The sequence below is a fragment of the Meleagris gallopavo genome, chromosome 1 (genome assembly GCF_000146605.3).
Source record: "Meleagris gallopavo isolate NT-WF06-2002-E0010 breed Aviagen turkey brand Nicholas breeding stock chromosome 1, Turkey_5.1, whole genome shotgun sequence".
Lineage (NCBI taxonomy): Eukaryota > Metazoa > Chordata > Aves > Galliformes > Phasianidae > Meleagris > Meleagris gallopavo.
The window spans coordinates 128,901,745-128,924,153 of record NC_015011.2 but is presented as its reverse complement, the minus strand read 5'-3'; the positions used below and the strand labels follow the sequence as shown (position 1 = coordinate 128,924,153).

General features: G+C 37.7%; 1 protein-coding gene across 3 annotated transcripts in view; it reads right to left on the bottom strand.

Moving 5' to 3' along the window:
- Window positions 1-22,409, bottom strand: part of UBE3A (ubiquitin protein ligase E3A) — a 46,326-nt gene that overhangs the window by 18,261 nt on the left and 5,656 nt on the right. Inside the window, exons 3-6 of one of the 3 annotated variants that reach the window (XM_010727580.3) lie at window positions 15,505-15,651; window positions 14,813-14,930; window positions 11,750-11,794; window positions 3,061-3,371 (exon numbers count right to left, since the gene is read on the bottom strand). In XM_010727580.3, coding sequence (XP_010725882.1) covers window positions 3,061-3,371; window positions 11,750-11,794; window positions 14,813-14,832 — 376 coding nt within the window. In that variant the 5' untranslated portion in view covers window positions 14,833-14,930; window positions 15,505-15,651. Of the gene's footprint in view, window positions 1-3,060; window positions 3,372-6,835; window positions 6,941-11,749; window positions 11,795-14,812; window positions 14,931-15,504; window positions 15,652-22,409 lie in introns of those variants that run through there. The other 2 variants (XM_003203151.4, XM_031557593.1) reach the window with 2 other exon arrangements.

The window sequence follows — 22,409 nt, the reverse complement described above, 5'->3', positions numbered from 1 at the left end:
TGATGTGATGTGCGTTCTTAGATATGCAGAGATACTATTATGCAGACTGTTTTCATTCTATCTTAACCAGATTCTTCTGAACTGGTACACAGAATGAAAACCGAATTTATAACCACCTCTGCAGACAGTAAGCCTATCACCTTTATATAGACAGTATATGTTGAAGTATTTTCAAACACTATTGCCTATATTAATGACTACTTGGAATGAACTTTAAATTAAAAATATAAACTAAATCATGCAGAGAGACAACCTATTTTTTTTTTGCATAACCATTCTTAGAGCACACATAACATAAGCTTAATCTTTTCTATGTCATGCTACTAAGATTGACTTCCATTAAATATGAAGACAGCAGAAAAAGCTTCAAAACTAAGATCCGTCCTGTTGAATAAATAACAGCAATGAAGATATTATAAAAACATTAAATCCTAGTATATTTCCTATTTTTATTTCCTGTAGTGCATGTGTAAGCAGCAAACTTGCCTAAAATAAATTCTGCCTCTCAGATTGTTCTGTGCCATAACTCTTGAAAAGGACTACAGCCTTGAGTTCATTGACAAGAGCATGGAAGTTATACATAGCTCAAAAAATTACTAATAGAAGTTGATAATTTAATAGTAACACATTTTAAATTCAGCAGGATTTCTCCAGTCATTCTTCCACACGCTTTTAATATTTAAGAAACAAACCATGTGCTACTTCTTGTTAAAATATTAAGTGTTACCATCAGCAGTTTCACAACAGCTTTAAGTCATATCCTGAGACCATACTCCAACTGAGCTGCTGTGTAAGGGCCTGTCCAATTTTACTTTATAGCAGTGATCAGCATCTGATGTATCTATATCAGATACTGACTGGGTGGAGAACAAATCCAGCATAAGCAAAGGTTCCTTCTAACTCCAGTGACTTTTAGCAGACACATCTGAATACGTGCAGTATTCTAACTGTGTAAACACAGTTCCTCTCAAACTTCGCTCTCATTGATACCCATGACAAATTCATACACAAAGTCAAATTTTAGCAGGGAACCAAAAACAGCACTTCTCTTCCAATTTCACCAAGTACTTTTTTGACCATGAAAAAGACTGACCGTGATCTATACATGGCTGGCAAACTCCCTCATCAGCAAAACTTATTAATCACCTTTTTTTTTAATCTCTGTTACAACCGTGTCATTACTGCCTGCCCACCATCCTTTCTGTACCCAACTCAACATACAATCAGAGCTGAAGACATGTTTCCAGGCTAATTATAACACAAACTATGAAATGGTACTTTTTAATATTTGACTGCATTTCTAATCTATATTTGTTTGTTTTTAAAACAAATTATTTCACTCGCTTTTTCCTTCCTCCTTTCAGAATGTCATCTAAGCGATTAGTGACATGCTGACAACAGTTTCCAAATAAACCTTTCCTAAGAGATAATAATTCTAGCATTTATCATTACAGAAAAGAATCATAGCATCATAGAATGGTTGAGTTGAAAAGGACCACAATGATCATCTAGTTTCAACCCCCTGCTATGTGCAGGGTCGCCAACCACCAGACCAGGCTGCCCAGAGCCACATCCAGCCTGGCCTTGAATGCCTCCAGCGATGAGGCATCCACAACCTCCTTGGGCAACCTGTTCCAGTGTGTCATCACCCTTTGTGTGAAAAAGACAATTTAAATAATTCCAAGAGGCAGTTCTTCTAAATTATTTGAAACTTCCAACCCTGTGTCAAGCATAAGAGCAAGCCGCATATCCTTTTTCTCGGCTTTCTTAACTTTGAATGCAGTTTTCTCTGAAACTGTTGTTGAAGGGTCTTAAAAAAAATAACTAGAGTGCTCTAGAGCTACTCTGTCCATACAGCTACAAAGACAGGTCAGTATTTGTGATTTGACAATGATTTGACAATGCATAATGTTTGAGTCACTGCTTTAGACAATGGGCTGCCTTTGGATGGATTGCAAAGATTCTTACTTACCTATATTGCACAGAGATGGTAGGGCAGAGGTAAACAAATGAAAATCCTGTATGTACACATCTCCATTCAAATACACAAGATTAAGAGACAAGCCACAGAACAGACCTAACATGTCTCTTGCCAGTCTAACACTAACTGGTTCCCTTTTCCCCTCCCTACTGTTTGCATTTTTGCTTACTCAGATCATAAACAATTTGGGGACACATCCTCATATCAGCTAAAGATGAAATTAGTGTTAGTATTGATTGCAGCATCTCAGGTCTCTTAGAACAGTTATATTTCATTGATGATTCTACAAGTCTTTCTCTAATTCTTTGCTGTGAATGGTTTCACATTCGTTGCTTAAGTTTTTTTTCATTTGGTAGATGGATTTTTTTTTTGGATGCTTATTTTTAGGCAACAATCAAAGTGCCAGCTTACACTGTGGTCTTTCTCTCTAGTGCTCTCTTACCTTGATTTGCAAATAAATAAATAAATCTGTCTGGTAGTCATAACTGGAAGGTCTGGCATTCAGTAAAAACACAGCTTCACACTAACTTTTGTACAATCATGAGAAGGGTATGTTCTAAAGCCATGAATAGTCCAAAACAAATCTATAGAAGACAGTCTCAGGGTTTTATCAGCCCTATTTCTGCTTTAAAAAAAAAAGTCCACTGAACAAGCATATCATCTATTGTATCATTTTTGTTCACCTGTTATATTTCTTAACACTGGAATTTTTTGAAGTGCAACTCTTATATCTCAGTTACTACAGAGCAATTACAAAACTGGTTAAAGTAGTCAAACTAATGCAGGCATACAACAGCACTGAAGAAAAATTTCCATGTTTGCAGTAATCTCAGAAGGCAAATGAATGAATGAATTCATCTAAGAAGACCAATTTTGGAGATGCAGTGAAGATCCAGATTTGGAATCGGTGTTCAGCATTCATCCAGATATCTCACATGATCTGCAGTAAAATATTTAAAGCTGAACGTTGTATTTTACTGGAGAAGTCAGCACAACACCACCAAACTGAAATCTGCTGGTTTGTACTTGAGCATATTAAATATGTTCTATTTTATAAGGATTCCAAAGTATCACCTTACCTTTGAAGTCATCTCTTGGGCCTTGCATTTCCTTCTTGTTCATTTTTCTGTCAGTGCAGGAATTGTTATGGGCACCCTTGGAGTTGTTTTCTAGGTAAGCTGAGCTCGTTCCTTTCTTGGAGGGATGAGGATCACAGAGTTTTGCATTAATCTTATAAAGCTCGAGGGCCTTAATGGCTGCTGCATTGTTATCCATACGGAGAAAAGTTGGACAGGAAGCACAAAATTCATTCGTGCAGGCTTCATTTCCACAGCCCTCAGTTAACTGGTGGTAGTAGCGCTCTATTAGATGCTTTGCAGCTGCTCGCTTCCTGTAGCAAACATTCAAACAGTAAGTCCAAGGATTAGTAGAGCTTTCACATACAAAGCTCATTCAAAGCATCAGCAAGGCAGAGATTAGTCAGGCACTGAAACACAAGATTTCTGAATCAGAGGGAACATCAGGAGATTTCTTTAAATGCGGGACTCTCATCTTGACAAATGCAAATGTATTTAACACACAATTTCATTTATGGGTCCTCTGAAATGAAAAGGTAAATCTTGTTTACACACAGTTATCAGCTTTACATTCAAGTGTTACAGTGGACAGAATCTCAACTGGTAAAAAAAAAAAGAGCAGTTTAGATGCAAAGCAAGGCTGAAAGTAGAACAGAACTGGATTTACAGGTAATCAACTCTGATGCATAGTATTGAGAGGTACAGTTGCCACTGAGAGGGCAGCTACATGACAAATAATCCAGGCATTTATTTAGTAGTACTATCAATAAATACTATACCAATAGGATATAAATCCTTTAAAATGTTTTCTCTCTTTTAATATACAAGATTCCAGATGATCACAGTTATCTGATATTAATCTGTTATTTAAAAGAGTAGGAAAAGCGTTACTTGGTTAATTGAACTGCTGACAAAACCATGATTAAAGATGAGCTCAATAACCTCAGCTTAGTGAAGTATCTGGCTCTCGAACAGCTATTTGCCAAATTCTCCCCTTCCCCTAAAGTAACGCGTGGCAAGCAAGTATTTTGAAGAATTACAACTGTATCTCCATATTACTCAATGTGCCTAGTACTGTACACACACAAAAACATCTAATGGTCAGTTACTAGAGCCACACGTTTACAGAAACATGCAAACGGTAAATAAAACACCTGAAAGCTATTGCTGATTAGGACAGAAAGAGCTACATGCAGCACCAAGAACACCACATTTCACTGTATTTTCAAAAAGAAAAAAAAATTCCTATTATTTTAAGAAAGCTAGTTATGAAAGCAAGATATCAAATAGAAACAAAATCTCTAACATTTTGGAAATGTCTAATATATAGGTTTTGAATGCAATTTTAACGAGATGCTAACGTCTAAAGGTTAGAAGGTGGGAAGAAGACATAAATGAGAAATTGTGACAACTGAAGTTGCTTTTTCCAGAAGTCGATGCATGCACAGATTCTCCATAGAACAAGTACATCAGAACTGAAGCCTCAGACCTGCTGCTACTACTCAGCACTTGCTGTGCCTAGCCATTAACACGGGTTGGTCAAGTACCAGAGTTTCAAAGCAGTGGCTTCAGAAGGAGAAATGTCTTCATGTTCTTAAAGTAACTACTGAGGTGTATGTTATTCAACAATAACACCGCTATTCCTTCTCTATGATCATGAGATCTGTAAGAGCAAAGGGGAAGAAAATCATTATTCCCAATGTCCACCTGACCTAAACTTTCCAAGAACAGAATAAAAAAGTTTCCCTGGTGCCCCGAGGCAGAGTTGGAAGATCATAAAAAGTAGAGCAGCACCATCAACACTGTCAAAACCACTACTGCACAAGGGAATAGAATACCTATATCCTGATCTGAGGAAAGAGTTCCAGCCTTTCCAGTTCTCACGTTTGGTCTGAGGCCTGTATGTGTGTGCACGTGCATACAGAATGGCAGTCGTCCTATATCCACATGAGCATTTTAGCTTTATGCTCCCTCATCACACTTTTCTTTCATTTTATTTCTCCATTGCAGTCTACACGTAGGCCACAAGCTCTTTGCAGCAATGTTTTTTCTGACCTGTGTAAAAACCTATGAATGTTATAAGGATTATTTCTCATAAGCTTCTCTACACGTGGGCATACATTTTCACCTAGAGCAGCCAGAATTGTTACTCATATTAAATACACTGTGAAAGGATGACCAATTCCCTACAAGAGAGGGCTTACACTTTCAAGCTGGATAAGTTGCTAAAGAAGCATGCACACCTTTCCTGCTTGTGTAACATTTTAACTATTTCAGTATATAAATGCTGATTACATTAACAGTATTTCATTACATCAAACACTATTTTTTAACCAGGTAATATCTGAAATACTAAGGCACAGCACTAAGATTGGAGTTGTCTCTAATGGCTGACATCTAAGGAACTCTTTTTCTTTCCATATCCATCATGATGGAAAGCAAAAAGCAAAGAAATGGCATTCGTGAAAACTAAAAAAAGCTAATACAGAACCATTACATATTTTCTCATGTTAATTCTTGATTTTTATGTTAAAAACAAAAACAATGAACGTAAGTAAACACTGCAGCATCCTTTAAGCTCCTACACAGGGGTCTAGCAAAGAGTAACTAGTTCCTTACAAATTCAATGGCTAATTAACCGTACATTAGCACACAGACACAGCATAGCTCAGACTGCAGTGGATGACCTACATGCATCTTTGTGAAGACTCACACTGCTGTTGCCTATCTGATTTCACAACTCGCTTGTACGTGCATAGTTGTACACATTTTACAGATTGCCTTGAGGATAACTTCCCACACAGTAGGCCTTGTGTAACCTTCTTAAGCAAGACACTATACTTTGGTGAGGGCAAGAGCCTACTGTAATATATATAACTTCTACCTTCCCCAAAGCCCAATAATTCCACAAGCACATTTTCCATTTTAAAAATTAATATTCACCAACTTACTTATGCAGTACTTAAAAAAAAAAAAGAATCCCTATAGACTTCTTTAATTGTTCTTTAACTAATAAAAAGCCAGATAAGTACTTTGCATTTGTAATTGAAATGCTGCCAAATCTATGAGGTAGCATGAGAAACTCGTACTACTGAGCCTCTACCTTCCTGAAAATGTTGGTAAAATAACATTTTGAAGCACAGAATGATTTAGACTGGGAAAGGCCTTCAATATCATGTCCAGCCACCAACCTGGCATACCAAGTACTATCACTAAAACACGTCCATTAGCCACATCGACATGTCTCATGAACACGTCCAAGGATGGAGACAACCACTATTTCCCTGGGTAGCCTTTTCCAATGCTTGACCAACTCTCTTGGAGATCTTCTTCCAGATATCCAGTATAAACTTCTCCTAATACAACCTAAGGAAGTTTCCTCGCATCCTAGCACTTGCCCTTAAGAGATCGACACCCTCCTCCTTGCTGCAGCCTGTTTAGGCAGCTGTAAAGAGTGATGAGGTCTCCCTCAGCATCTTCTACACACTACACAGCCCCAGGTCCCCCAGAGACTCCTCATCAGTCCCACTTTCCAGTTCCTTCTGCCAGATGTCTTAAAAACATATAAAACAAGGAACTGAATGTGGTGGTTCAAAAGTTTCAACACAACACATCTAATATGTGTTTCTCAGATATCTTAAGCTAAATACAGAGAAATGCTACATAAAGTAAGCATTTTTGCAACAGACAAAAATAGAAACTTAACAGGTTGAGTAATTATACTACACTTTGGAAATAAGAACACCTTCAGACCCAAAGCAGTCAAAATCTTACCTACCAAAGTGTAGTTATGGACAGCCATCTTTGCGAATCTAAACGCTGGTTTTTGAGAGCTTCTTTCAAATTTTGCTTGTTTTCCTTCTTCTGCTTAATTAAGTGTAGTAATAGCAATGTCTGAAGAGAAATTTACAGTAAAAGCACAGCCCACAAAGCATGCCTGCACATCGAAATGCCTGAAGTTCCACCCAGAGTCGGAACTGAGCACCACCCCTTGGTTCCAGTGATGTTATAATACCTTCTGCCCACTTCAGCCAAAGGCATCCCAGCTAATGTATGCCTGCAAACACACACATGGAGCTCACACTTCCAAACTCTGGTCCTTTCAGCATGATGTGCCTTTCAGGCAGTGAACACCCAATAGCTGGGTGCAGACTTTGACTCCCTGAGTGAAGTGGGGGGCACTCACTTCACCACAGATGCTGGATCTGATGTGTCTCCAGGAACTGTGTGCTGAAAGAGTCATAGCACTTCCTCAAGATGAACTTGAGAACAGAAGAGTCTCCTGGATATATGGAGCAATGCAGAGACAGCTAGAGAGATGGTGTCACTAACATGGTCAGAACATCCCTCAATCTTACCTCACAAATTACTGTTACACTCTTAAAGCACTCATTACTGCCATTTCTTCTGCTGATTATTAGCTAATTCTAGGCTGAAAAAACATAACGTTATTCCACAGACTAATTCCCCAGTTCCATATCCAGGTTCCTATCATTTCAACATTCAGTGAGCCAAGGAATTTAGAGATGAATAAGGGATTAATTGCATCCTGGCTTTTCAACCCAAGCAATATCAGGAAAAATGCCTGATTTTTTAATTTTTCTGCAAAACATTTCAGATCTGAAGGCATTAAATAATTGTTTTGCAAAATCAATTATTAGACAATTAATGTAAGCAATCAACATATGTAAACGAGACTAACTACAGACATTATACTTCACTGTGATTTAAATGCTACACTTGAGTTTACAGAATTAATACCTTTTCAAAAGACTGAGAAATAAGATCTTAATAAAAAAGCCCATAAGTGAACTTAACTACAAAGAAAAAGTAACTTGAATTACTATTGGAAAAAACTTCAGCTTAGGATTAAGTAGAAGCTTACAGTGCCTTACTCTCTTTGAACAAATTTGTTATTGAAGACAAAAGAAGAAAGTACAGAGGTATTATCAGGTGTTAGATTACTTTTTATAAGTTTAACTACACAAAACATTTCAGTAGCTCTCCAGATTTTAAGTTATTAAGTAAGGAGTCCTAAATACTAATACTCTGTACTAGCTGCAAGGCCAAGAAAAGATCAATTCCATCTTTAATGGAAAGAAGTGAAACAAACATACTAGCAGGAGGCCTTCAGTCTGTCTCATATTCAGAAGAAAACAATTTTATCAAATATTAAGCAAAATTATTTACTTTATTTGTTGTTGTTTTCCCTCTGTCAAAAAAGTCCTGACATTCCAAGCAAATGTAGTTAACCAGATTAAACTCCATGCTGTACTGTAAAAGCTCAAATGTGTAAGGTATGACATTTAAACTGTATTTCACAGCCCTACCAACTGTACTTCACTAACAATAAAACGTATTGACTCTTTTCTGAGATGCTGATTCTAATCACCTCCTTCCGAGCCACTGCTTTATTCTAGTAGCAAATTTGATCAAAAATAAACTACTTTACAAAAAAATATTTATATTAGAAGACTATACTGCAACATATATCTAACCTACAGAGAAGGGACCCAACTGCTCATCATCACATAGTCTCTTTGCACAACTCCAAAGAAAGAGGTCAAGTACAGTAAATGGAACGTCACCCAACCCTATTTTCACGTTAAAAAGTTTCTGGAGTTTTTAGTAAATTTGGTTTCATGGCAGAATTATTTTACTGAGTTCATTCCATTTGAACTGTCCTAAAAACAGTGACCATGGTCACGCAGATACTAACTGCAGGTAACATGGGATTGAAGACCTAAGCAAACACTTTAGCTCTCATTTTAAGAACAGTCTAGCATCTATGGATTAGAAAGCTTCAGCTTATGCAAATCCAGCTCTCCTCTCAGCTATGAGGAAAATAATTTAAGGCATTCCATGCCTAAAAGGCTCTACGGTAGCACCGGTATGAAACACTAATACAGTCACAGTTCATGTTTGCAATGGCTATTAATCATTTTTCTGGCATATTTTAGGAGGCTGCAGCAGAATTTTCCTTTTGCCATTCTTTCAGGGAAATGAACCAGCTACAAAAACTACTCCAATGTGAGATGACAATGCATCACATCTAACTGACAACACTTTAAGAGGGGCAGTGATATCTTATGGCTTCAAAACCAAACAGGCATTTTAAAGTTTAAAGCAAACCATCCACAAGACTGGAAAGAAAGCTAAATTATAGAAAACTATTATATCAGAATACCCAAGCCTTGGGCATGACAAATGACAAGATATGACAGGCAGTGAAAACACATGAACTTAAGAGCTGTCAAGTTATTCTTAAAATAAATGAACAAAACTTAGTTCTAAATAGGTTTTTAGAATGCTGCACTAATCAATGCCAGATATGATTGCAGTTCTGTAGCAGGAGCAGACAGCAGAAGGTGCTGACGTTGAGAATGCAAGAACTTGAATGGATGCTAAGGAAAAAAAAAAACAAAACAAAAAATAGACTCTGAGCTAACACCAAGATGTTCATTAGGCAGAGGGAGAACTTGAAAAGCTTGGGATAAGTAAGACTCTTATTCATGTAAGAATTTGCTGCATCAGTCTGAAAGACTTGGATTTTCTTTTCATTAACACACGTGAAATGCATGACTATGCTCCTGGTATGGAGCCTTGCAATGCAAAATACAAACAAATAAAGCAATTATATCAGCCAACCAGAGCAAAACAACTTGTCATTGTGCAAATAAAATGCTTCCATAAATTCCTACACTTACCAATAAATTATAGGCACATAAATAACATTGTTACTATTTTAGCAACACTGCAGGCCTGCAGGTCAAAACTGTTATTCAGCATGCCATTACATCTTGTGCAAAGAGCAACTATGCAGCGGGATTGCAGAAATTCTCTGTAATTGGTGACATATACATCACATCCTGATATAGTCCTAAAAACTTGCAAGTGTACTATGTAGAGAGGCTGTATATGAGTGGTAGGTATACATGGATCCCTATAGCTTGACTGGCTAGTGTATATTTTAGACACATAAAACCTATGTAGTCAGAGCAAGTCTGATCATTACTCTGCACACACACACAAAAAAAACCACCTCAGCTTTTACAGAAAAGTTGCAAATATTAATTTTTCAGGTTCAGTTTTAGGGAGCAAAACATATTGCCAAATTGCTAGAAGAGAAATATAGTTGGATTTGCTCTTCTTTCTGATTTATCCCTCGTCTTTAGACATTCTTCATTTCACACCTGTCAGGGTCCTCATTACCTGACTTATCTGTGTTTGCAGTGGGTAAAAAACAGCAGATCAACTGATAACGTCCAGGAAAGACTACAGCCAGGCCACAGCCAAACAATTGTTTAGGCCAGGAAAACACAGACCCATAACCCAATTTGTCCCTGGATCACTAAAATAGGCTGCTACATCAGCAGAAGACATTATGGCAGAGCCTTTGCCCTGCAAACCTCTGACTGACATCTGTCCATATAGCAGTTGTCAGTTACCTCACAAAACCTGTACTCCTATGCAAGCAGCTAGGCAGCACTTCTGGTACAGGTTTGCATGAGAGAGGGCAAGCAGGAGAAATACTCTTCTTTGTACAAGAAAATAATTTCCTCCAGTGAATTTCTAAAAATGCATGAGGAAAGCATTCTTTGTTTCTTTTTCATCCATTAGGTAATGCAGTGCAATGTAAAGCAGCGCAATGTAAAGCAGCCTGCCTCAGCTTTGCCCTCTCTAGGTTGGGAAGCTACAGCAATACACTACGTCCACAATCTGCAAGATACCCAGCCCATGATGTGCAGAATGCTAGACCACTTGAGGGGAGGCTGGGGAAGAGACAGTTTACTTAAGGCCACAGAAAATGTCTGTGGCAGAAGCAAAATTAACCCAAATCTTTTGAAGCCTAGGACAGCATGCTAACAAATGGGCTACACTCCCTCTATTATTTCAGAAGTTCTGTTCTTAGCCAGAAGAGCAATGTTTGTGGTTTCCCTATTTGAGTTTTAGCACAGGATGGTTTGAATAGCTAGAAAAGAATCTTTGTTTGCTAATGCACAGAAGAATGAAGCCTCAAGTAACTTTTATCTTTTTAAAAATGGTCCTCTCATTCCCACAGCCTTTTTTTCTTTTAAATTTGGAATTGAAGTGAACATTTCAGCCAAATACAATCTTGCTTCTAGTTAATCTTGGCTTCTGGGCTAACGAAGATAGACCAAAACAAGGTTCTAAACTGCTAGGAAGATGCTAGATGAATACTGTTTAGTGAAAAGAAGTTAGTTTGCTATTTTTAAGAGTACTTAGCATATGAATTTGCCAAATCAAACCAGACTTTTTCTTTTTTCCTTATGCTAGCAATTGATCTGCCCCAATAGATACTAGCAGATACCATGCCTTAGTACAGAGTTGCCTTCAATCCCACACATATATTAGTGAGTAGCATGTAGAAATTACACCCTACTGCCACATCTGAGCACAGACCTGCAGATTTTTGACACTTATGCTACCATCTATTGGTTCATGTTAAAATAAACTCTTGAGTTCTCCCTTCAACCCATTCACCTCCAAAAAAACCCAAAAACACAGTATTTACAAAATCATTTTTCCATAGTGCAATATTAGTTTGAAATTTTGTAATGCGATACCATATTTCCACTCATCTTCTGAGGTACAAAAGTAACTCTTAAGTCCAAATATTCAAAATATTTTTAAACAAGATACACTGAACTCAATCCACTCAGGTACTTACATTCGGCTAGTTTCAATGTTTTCAGAGTGAGGTTCTCCTGGTGATCTGCAAATACAGATGAAGTCTTAAGTACTGTTTGTTATTTTAAGTTACGAGAAAAGGTACGAGAAGGGCAAAGCAATTAACAATAGTAATTATATTATCTAGAAGCACCAGCTTTTCTGCACTTGCACATTGAACTTGTTTGACCAAACTCTAGAAAGTTTAACATAAATCTGAGAACACAATCAAGCCAAAGGACAGCATTTTTTCCCCATGGCTTATGCAGCAGCAACCACCAGAGGAGACTTCTGTTGGCAGTACTTCCTTATTCAGGTTGCATGATGCAGCAGTTCTAGGCTAATTCCTCGTAACCACTTCTGTAACCAAAAGGTATATTCAAAGTTTACCAGCGATCAACAGCTGAACTTTAAGATGCTGCAGCCCAGAAGCAGGCTTCAACATTCTCTAAGCAAATTTCTTGTCTCTCATTACTCAGATTTATGTATGTAACTTCACAGAACATAAGAGTTTCCTATTTCTTCATTCCTATCAACAGGTCAGCCAGTAATTTTGAGAATTAGATGTTACTGCCTGGCATTTGTACCTACCATTTTAACTTAATATAGAGTTGTTTAAGGGGTATAGTTTCATGTTCACTTAAGACAGCTAAATTACAGGTGCCTGACTCCTTCTCCCCATCTTGTTCTTTAACTTCCTGAATCAGCACTACCATAATTTATTTTTAAGACATTAATTTTTATCCTTCTGGGCTCCCCCCAATCCAGTGAGACTTCTAAGCCAGAAGGCAAGGCAGTACAAATACAGTTTTGACTTCAACCATCTTAAGCTGCTTTTCAATAATCTTGTGAACTGTACTCAACTTTCACTGCGGTAGATTTTGGTACAGTTGACTGGAATTGTTGAACTGGATCTATTGCGTAGGAGTAGAAACACAGCACAGTCATTACAGCAACACTTGGTAGCTTACATGAACAAAAATGTCTTTCATGACAGAGCTTTCTCAAAACAGAAGTGAGCTAATATCTGTAAATATAACTCACTCATTTTGTAAGTTTCAACCAAGTTTGCTAGGGGACTTCAGTTGGCACAGCTAATGTTCTCAGTATTCTCTACTAAAACCTTACTTCCTTTACTGAAACACCAGATCTTACCAACTTTCTAGAATTTACCAAACTATGTTAGCAGATGCAGTGCCTAGAAAGCATTTCTGGCACACAATTTTAAATTCCTAAACTAACTGGATACTGCGCAGCGGCCGATGATGCAGAACGCAGGAAGTTATTTGTTTATATTTCACTAAGTTACAAAATTCAACTAACACTAGGAATGGAACTCAACTTACTATCCAATGAAGTATATGCTCATGCTTAGAATGCACACATCGTCCAGCTAAAAAAGAAGTTAGAGAAACAACCCAGCCTCAAAATTTGATCTTTTAATTCCCTCCAAATGATCCTTACCTTATTTATTCAAACTCAGGACTGACAAAAGAGCTGCAGTAGAAAAATAATGCTCAACAGCAAAATAGATGAAAGTTTAATCTCCCCTTTGACTCTCCAAACCAAGTCCCCAGATACTCAACAAAGAAGAGCAAACCTCTTCCTAATTATTCGCCTAAATATACAAGTGCTTGAAGCCATCCAATTTGAGGAGTGAAGGAGAGAATCGCCTATCTTCATACCAGCTAGCTCCTCTATTAACATGCATGACTTCAGAAACCAAGAGCACAGAGCTAATTCGAAAGTTTGAGGCAGTTGTTTTCTCTGTTTTACTTGTATGCAACGTAACCCAATGAAGCTAATGAAGATAATGGCAATGCTTTAAGTTGCTATGAAAATACACACAAGACAGTGGTGTCAAGAAGTCAAGAGTATTAGTCACTTTGTCCTTTAAAAAACACAATATGAAAAATTGCAGAAAAGAACAGCAAATTAGCATCTAAACTTAATGTTGTAAAGAAAAAAGTAGATTGCAGTCTGCAGTGCAGACAAATAAACAATGTATCAGTATATCCAATGTCTTTTCCTACCCTTATAGTTTATGTATAATATATGAGAAGACAAAGTTCCAGGAAAGTTCAGGGGAAAAAAGACTAGCTGAATTTTAAAAAGTTTGGTCCTCTAAGGTAAGTAGTTCAACAGGAAAAGGATTCAAATTCCTTCAGATTATCTTTTGCTGTAACGTGAGCAGATCTACCATAAGAGTGACTTGCAGAAATTTTAATCCACTCAAAAAATGGATTTTAACAGGTTTCAGATGACAATGTAAACAACAAATATGATGAGCTTTCAATACTCATTAAAACAATATGCAAGACCAATCTATTTACAGCAGTTGTACTTATCTGTTGAGAAGCTGTTTATAGTAACTGTTTACAAACAGGAAACCTTTTTTATTCTTCTAGGCAGGCAGCAATACTGAAAACAACTGTGTAGCATGACAAATCTGAAACAAGTTCTGTTCAAAGAAAAATCTCAGAGCAAACGCTCTTACAAATTCCAGCTGTGAGTAAGATCGTAGAAACTGATCAAGACACAACTAATCTGAATACTGCGGTATGAGCTAGCAAATTCAGGTGGTGGCTCACTTCCAACAACAGGGAGCAACTTCTCCATTCTGCAAGCCCTTCTTTTTACTCCACTGTAACTGGAGAGAAAAGTAAACGTATGCAAGTCTACAAATTTTTATCATCAATCATCCTGGACAAATACTTAAAATAAACTGAGCAAATTGCTTAAATTAGTACATTAAACAATTTACACAGAATTTAATATCATAGTAAAGTCAGAGATATTTAAGTGATGGATTTGCTCTTAAGAGGAGTGCAGTGGAGCACCGCAGTGCTTGCAATTTAAAAAGCAGGCAGGGACAAGATAAGTGGGCTTTGAAATCACTCTAAGTAAAAGTGTAAGTCAATTTTGCCATCTGACTTATCTTAAATAAACAATATACCTTAGTACTGTCTACAGAATTAACTGCAAGTCATACAAATTCAAGTCTTAGAATAAATATTATTTTAACAATTACCTTGAGAAACAACACAATACGTCTTGATCTTACCTTTTACAAGCTGTGGCCATTCGGTGACATCAGGGTGATCACAATTTTGAGTCACTGATTAAAAACAGTTGTCACACCAGTCCTGTGTCACGTTGGGCTAAGCATGAGCTTAACAACTCTAAATAAGTAAAAATAATTTAGTTAAAAGTCCTTACAAACTATTTTCAGCCAGCCCACTGAACAAAAACACAGATGCTAAGAATTACTGCAAAATAAAGACCTCACAAAAATTTTGTTCAAATCTTTTAGATAGCATTATGCAACTGCCTGAATACTTCACTACAGTACTTGCAACTGGCAAAACTGAAAATTCAACTTACTTTTAATCTCTCTAAAAAGAAAAAACAACAAAAACACCCCACATCTCTTGAACCAGTGGAAAGCACCTGATGTCAAGACAAAAAGCATTTAAAGATTTGGATGTATATAAACGTGAATCATAGGTTCTAACTACAGTAACAGTTGATAAATTGTTTCCCTTCTACAACTGAATTAGTACTAGCTCTTTACAGAGGTTCTGTGTTTGAAAGGGAAGAAAAAGTAACTTATGCTCTGTTGTATGCCTTTCCCCCAAATGAAGCTGTTTTAAAGAAACAAGTTTTGCCACTGGTGGCCCATCTTTTATGCTATTTGCTCCATTTACATTGCACGGACTCTCCTCTCTCCTCTATGTTTTCAGAAGCGTATTTTACCTGTCAATTCTTTCCTGTGATCTGGCTCCACTGGTTTAAATTGAAGACTTGGTCCTTTACTTTGTCACTCAGGTGGCAGCCAATGATCACTCAGCAATACTCGGGCCCAGAGCGCTATGGGACCACCCCAGCTGATTACTTCCATGGCTGAAAAGGAACCAATTAGTCTCTTACCTATTACTATTATCTACTCTATAGTTAACTGATAAAATATTTCCAAACATAAGCCTCAACACTCAGTATCACCCCATTCTCTCTCCCACCCAAGCTCTATCACTCAACAGATTGCAAAGAGGCCTCTGATGGAGTCAGATCAAACAGCACAACTTACTTTCTGTTGATACGAAGTTTTTAATTAAAAATTGAAACGTTATTACTGTATTTAGTAAACAAAGGCATTAGTCTCTAAACAGCCTATAGCAATACAGATCTCTGTTCAGTATCTGAAAAAAAGTTTTATTTCTGTGGCTCTAACAGGTGAATATCCACATTTTTAGGTTTTTATGCAGCAAGGTGCACAAAGGCTAAGGAGGCACTCAGACCAGATCTCTACAACATCTGTAGTCATCGTGATCCCATGCAAATACTAACAGCACATCCTATAGCATGTTTCAGCAAACAAAGCTTTTGTGCTTCAGTCCAACATATCACAAGTTTTTCAGTAAGGTCTTCAGTCTGACAGAGCAACCAAGAACTCTCACTGCTAATGTGCATCGAATGACTCATCTAAGATGAAACGGCTGAACAGGTCCTACAGTTTCCTGAAGTTTGTCTGAAAAGCTGCTGACTTTTGCTGTTCTATTATATCTTGCAACTCTGCTACACGCTGCATCGCTAAAATGAACTGAAATTTTTTGAAATAAAGCTTTTCAATCAGGTGCATTTATTGACACAAGAAATATCATTTCAATTATGAAGTCAGTAATACTAGAAACTTGTGCAGCTGATTTAAATGAAAAAAGAAGCAAGCAATTGAAAATCTCCAACATAAAACAGAGGTTCTTTAGTAAAATATAGGTATGGGTGTAAATTGTCAAAGGTAGAGTCAAATAACTGAGTCAATGCTAGGAGTACAGTGCAACAGAAAAATGTCAATGGGAATGGTTCTTCCTCCATCAAAATCAAGTGACAGATCAAAGATTTTCAAATTAACAGCTGTGAACTAACAACTGCAAACAAAAGCTAATAGCCAAAAAAAACCCACAAAACTAAGAAGCCTTAAAAGCACTGTTTTATGGGAGTTTTATGATATTTGATGATATCTACTTTTATGCAAACCTTAGCTTTACAGAAACAGAAATCCATTGTAGGGCAGTGCTTTATTCTCAAGTTAAATCTTATTTCTTGCTGCTTTCTGAAGAATTAGTGTGAAATGGCTCTGTAAAAATGCACTTAGAAATTAAAAATTAATCTCTTTGCACAAGTAACTTTTAGTACAATAGTGAAAGAGGACAGTGGTGTAGTCTCTAATTCCTCATTTGTTAGGAAGCAGCCTGCATTTTGCCTGGTTGCTCTAAGTAGCTAATACCCTAGTTATGTTCTATGGAACTGGAAGCACATAGGAATAACAAGCCAATAGCAACGTTAGTAAAATTGAGTTCTCTCGAGGTGTTTTGTGTTCATGCCCTCTCCCACATGACTGTGAAGAAACGCATGAAGCGCTGCTGCTGGATTCAAAACCATCAGATTTTGGACTGTTAAAGAATATACTCTGAAATGATAGCTCCACAGCCATGAGCAAGGCAAGTCTGTGACCAGGCCTGAGAGAGATCCAGCTGTTAGACACCACAGCACCAAACACAGAATTTACAGCCCCCATATTAAGCAAAACAGTGTCCAAACCAGCATGAACCTCACTAAGTTGTTGTTAACTCATCTAAGTTTAGTAACAAAACCTAGATCTACAAAGTAAATTTATCATAGATCAAGACACTAAATCTTGGAGCTGCAGCCCTTTTTATCTGTTAAATGATACCTTAAGACTGAATTTACTGCCCTGAAATCTAAAAATCTTACACTCCATTTCAACAGTATGGACACCAGGAGCAAGAACCCTTAAATCACTTCTGGCCAGCAGGAAGAGGGAGGTGATTGTCCCCCTCTGCTCAGCTCTTGTGAGGCCCCATCTGGAGTACTGTGTCCAGGCCTGGGGCCCCCAGTAAAAGAAGGACGTGGAGCTCTTGGAACGGGTCCAGAGGAGGACCACTAAGATGATCAGAGGGCTGGAGCACCTTTCCTATGAGGAAAGGTTGAGGGAACTGGGATTGTGTATCTTGGAGAAGGATCCGGGGTGACCTCATTGTGGCCTTCCAGTAATTGAAGGGAGTGTATGAACAGGAGAGAGAACGGCTGTTTACAAGGGTGGATAGTGACAGGACAAGGGGGAATGGTTTCAAACTGAGACAGGGGAGGTTCGGGTTAGATATTAGGAAGAAGTTTTTCCACATGGAGGGTGGTGACGCACTGGAACAGGTTGCCCAAGGAGGTTGTGGATGCCCCATCCCTGGAGGCATTCAAGGCCAGGCTGGATGTGGCTCTGGGCAGCCTGGTCTGCTGGTTGGCGACCCTGCACATAGCAGGGAGGTAGAAACCAGATGATCATTGTGGTCCTTTTCAACCCAGGCCATTCTGTGATTCCATCTACTTTCTCATCCCAGCTTCCCCAGGTACAGTTGCTGCCAGTCCTGTGGGATGGGATATGACTAGCCAGAAGTCTCTAGCACAGATGAAATTCATCTTTCTAAAACCTTACTTGTTTATCCATCTGCAGAGTGCTGTCTGTGGCAGCAAGAGATCAGAACATTGAAACATGGGGTGGGTGTGAAGGAGACCACCAAAGATGCCTAACGCAGAATACAGTCTTTGAACACAGGACATTTTGACTGCTGGATCTAGACAAAAATTGGTAAAAGAGTCAAAGGGCTTGACTTGATTAGGAAAGGGGAGACTAATACAATGGAAAAAATGCATTGTGAAGAAGGAAACAGAGGTACAGCAGGTATTCATCTGTCAGAGGTATTCCTTTACAAAAATTTCTGGATGTAACTTATCTTCCAGAAGGTAATATTCTAAAAACAGCCCCACAGCAAATATTTATTCTTAAAGCCGAATGACTCAAAAAAATGATCTCTTCAGACTTTACTGTCATGATTAACATTGCTTACAGGTTAGTCTTTCACAAACATATAGGGCAGCTGAAGGAACAAGCAGAGTTCATGCCTGTGCAATACATCCCAGAAACTTGAGATGGCTGCTGGAGGCTCTTTGGGACTGGCATGCTCTGATACAGACACATCTATATCTACCTAGCAACTATTTTGGTGGATTGAACCAGGACTGCAACAACTCATATTATAATTACCAATACAATGGACAAGAACCATATCCTTAAACCATGTATGTGGCATAGAGTAGCCTTCATCAAGAGAAAGTAGGATAAATAATGTTTACACAGTATTTGGAGACAACATCTATTTATAACAAGTAGAAAAGACACAGCTCCTCTGAAAGACTATCAAATGAAAGGGAGGGAGGAAGGAAATAAATAAGCCAGTGAAAGCAAGCAGTCAGAAACCATGTTCAGATGCTTCAGAAGTGGCTAAATAGCAACCTGGTTGCACAGCCTGATGAGATCTTCTCATCAAGTACTTCCTTGAACGTTTAATTCTGGAATCACAAACATTGCAGTTGGACTAGATGATCTTGTAGATCCTTTCCAACCTTGTAATTCTACAAGTCTATGAGCCAAGGTGAGGCTCCCAGCTTCAACATACAGAATCCAAAGCCACACCATGGAGAACACAAGTACATATTCACCAGCCAGTAAGTCCAAAATAACTTCCAGCTATCAATCAGTGTAAATTAAAAGTTTTCGCCTGTACAGATTTTCTAAATCTACTATTTTTCCTGTATTATTTATCCTATAGGTGTCCATTTGCACATCTGGTGGCTGACACTCAGTATCTGAAGTCTAGGAAAGCCTTTGAACACCTGTGACTGATAGGACTGATAGCTAAAAGGATCAATGTGCTCAGAAGTGGCATTTTTAAGAATCTGTTTTCTTTAGAAAACAGTTTCAGTTTCCCCCTGAGTAAGCTTAAAATTCAACCTTTAAGACCATCTTTTTTAAAGATATTAATGAAAAAGAAGGTGATTTACCAGTACAGAAAAGTGCCAAGTTCCCTAACTTCCAGTGCAGGAATTTTATTTGCTCTAATTTAAAATGATCATCTCCCTCAGGAAACTTCCTCTCAAGATCACTTTTATATGTTTACTGAAGAATCCCTCTGAATCCTCCAAGAACGAATGCCCTTCTCCAAACTGATACATTTTCAGAACAACTGAGTAGCACGATGAAGTGGACAGTCATCATCCATACAGTGAAAGGTGCCCTTGTACTACCACAGCTAGCTTAACACTGCCAAAAAGGAAACTGCAACTAATAGGAAAGCTGGCCATTTATCATGATCCCCAGAGGTTCCTTCCAACCCCTGTAATTCTGTGATTCTGTCTTAAGACTGATTCATCAAGTGTCCTGAAAGAAACTGCAGAATATCCTCCATATTTCTAAGTTCAGTCTTCACTGTAACTTGCAGAAAAATAACAGTAAGGTTCCTTTTGTTGCTTGCTTGTTTTTACCAACACAGAAAGCATGGAAAGATGTAAGATTCCAAAACTTCTATTTACAAAACTATCTGTAGGTCGAATTATCAACTACCTTAAAGTAAAATCAAATATATGAGTAAAATCTAATTACATAAAATCTAGTGGAGCAACCAAAAAGAAACAAAAAACAGCAGTAAGGCATGATTTTTTTTTAATTATTATTATTATTATTATTATATTTTTTTTTTTACTACTTCACAAGCCAAACTCATTCAATCACAATAATAGCAGATGAATACAAACCAACATGGCTAGAAGACAAAAATAATGGGGTTCTATCCTGGAAAACATCAATCAAAGTGACTACAAGAGTCAACAACTGGTTAGTAAATACACGTATGCTCCTTGTATTACAGCTGAAACAGACACCATTCACAAACAGTTCCTGGAAAGGTATTCATCTACACAAAGTACTTCAGACACGTTCAAAATTTGAGCCTAATTCTCCAATTACTCAATATTCTTCCACACCATTCCAGAAGTAGCAGAAAAGAGCTGTGAAGTAAGCATGAAAATAGGAGAAAGAGCCTTGTGATGAGGTAATGAAAAGAGTTAAAAGTTAATTGATTGATGAGAATACTGGAAAAAACTAAGTTTTTTCATAACAGAGAATGAGCACACACAAAAAGGATACTCCAACTAAAAGAAAACACACATATAAAAGAAAATATGACTAGAAACTAAAGGTTGAAAAACTCAGTCGAAATAGAAGCATGCAGGATAGCAAGTAATAAACTATTTGGAGAGAGGATCTGAATTTGCTATTATCTTCAAATTAAGGCCAGTTACTATTCTGGAATCTACACTTTAATGAAAACATAAATTACTGGCTTAATAAAGGTAGAATTTGGTGCACCTAGTAAACCTCCAAATACAGAAATCAGATACAGACTTATATAAAAGCTTCATTTTATGGTATCTGCCTACCCGCTATGCCTTGGCTACGATACCCACAAATAACACAGTAATAGAAAGTGGCCTAGTGTTTGCGACCATTTTTCTTTCTAACGCTAAAGGCTCCTCATTTTCTTTATTTGTTTCTCCTGTTTTCTGCAACTGTCTCCACGACTCTGGACAGTAGATTTCCACCCCCGGCATCCCCCAACATTTTTTTTTGTCTGAGGATTATTATTATTATTATTATTATTTTTTTTTTTTTAAGTATCACAGATACATTTTATTCATCTTTGCAAAAGAGGAAAGATCTGCAATTACCTTTAGCTACTGAATTTATCACTTGGACTATAGCTAATTTTTCCTCTACTCCCAGCCTTGCTCCATCTCTGAAAAACCATTTGTTTCTATCCCAGCTATGTCTGCTACTTCAGCCTCCTCCAAAATTACACACTTTTGAATGGAAAGGTTCTCCTACATCAGAAAGTGAAATACAATCACCTATTTAAATTTGTTTTGGTAGCTCTCCATTTACTGCTATCAAGGTATCAAGTTATCTTCCAAACAGCTACGTTTTACAGCTTCACTTCAGCTTAAAAATTTAAACTTTTATTCCACCTATCTTTTTTTGCTTATGCCAGGTTATTTTGCTTTCTTTTTTCCACCCACTCATCACATGGAGCTTCTCATGTAAAGCACCTTTCTGTTCACCAAATTCTTCAGTGACATCAGCATGTTTGTCAATATGTAGGTTGTATTAAACCCGAACAATCGTGCAGTTCTGTGGCACAACACTCAGTTTTTCTGATGTTTTGCTGTTCTGATGTTCATTAATTGCACATTGGGGTGGATTAGAGAGGGATTCTTGTTCATCAGCTTACAAGGTGTGTATCATTACAAAGACCACACAAACACGTACAGTAGCAAACAGTCACACGCTCAGAAGAAAGCAGCCAGCAGAGATAACTGCAAAGAAGAAATAATGGTTTAAGTCTGAAAGAGGGCTCCAGGTTCAATACAACAGGTATTGAAACTGGAGAGTGAGAAGCAGGTGGGTGATCCCGCTGGTGCTGTGGGTACAAAGTGAATGCACACTACCTGCCCAATGCCTGTTGGAGTACAGGACCAATCTACAGAATTATCGTAGCCCAGATGTTCCTGAGAGAACACTACTACTTATATATCATTATTATTTTTTTTTTTTTAAGACTTACAGTTTTTTAATTAGCACACACCACAGTTAAAGTTTCAGTTTAGAATTAATCTTTTTTAACTCCCATAAAACAGAACGTTACAGAAAAAAGAGACAGCCAACAGTCCTTCCACAAGGCTGGGATTTTAGAACT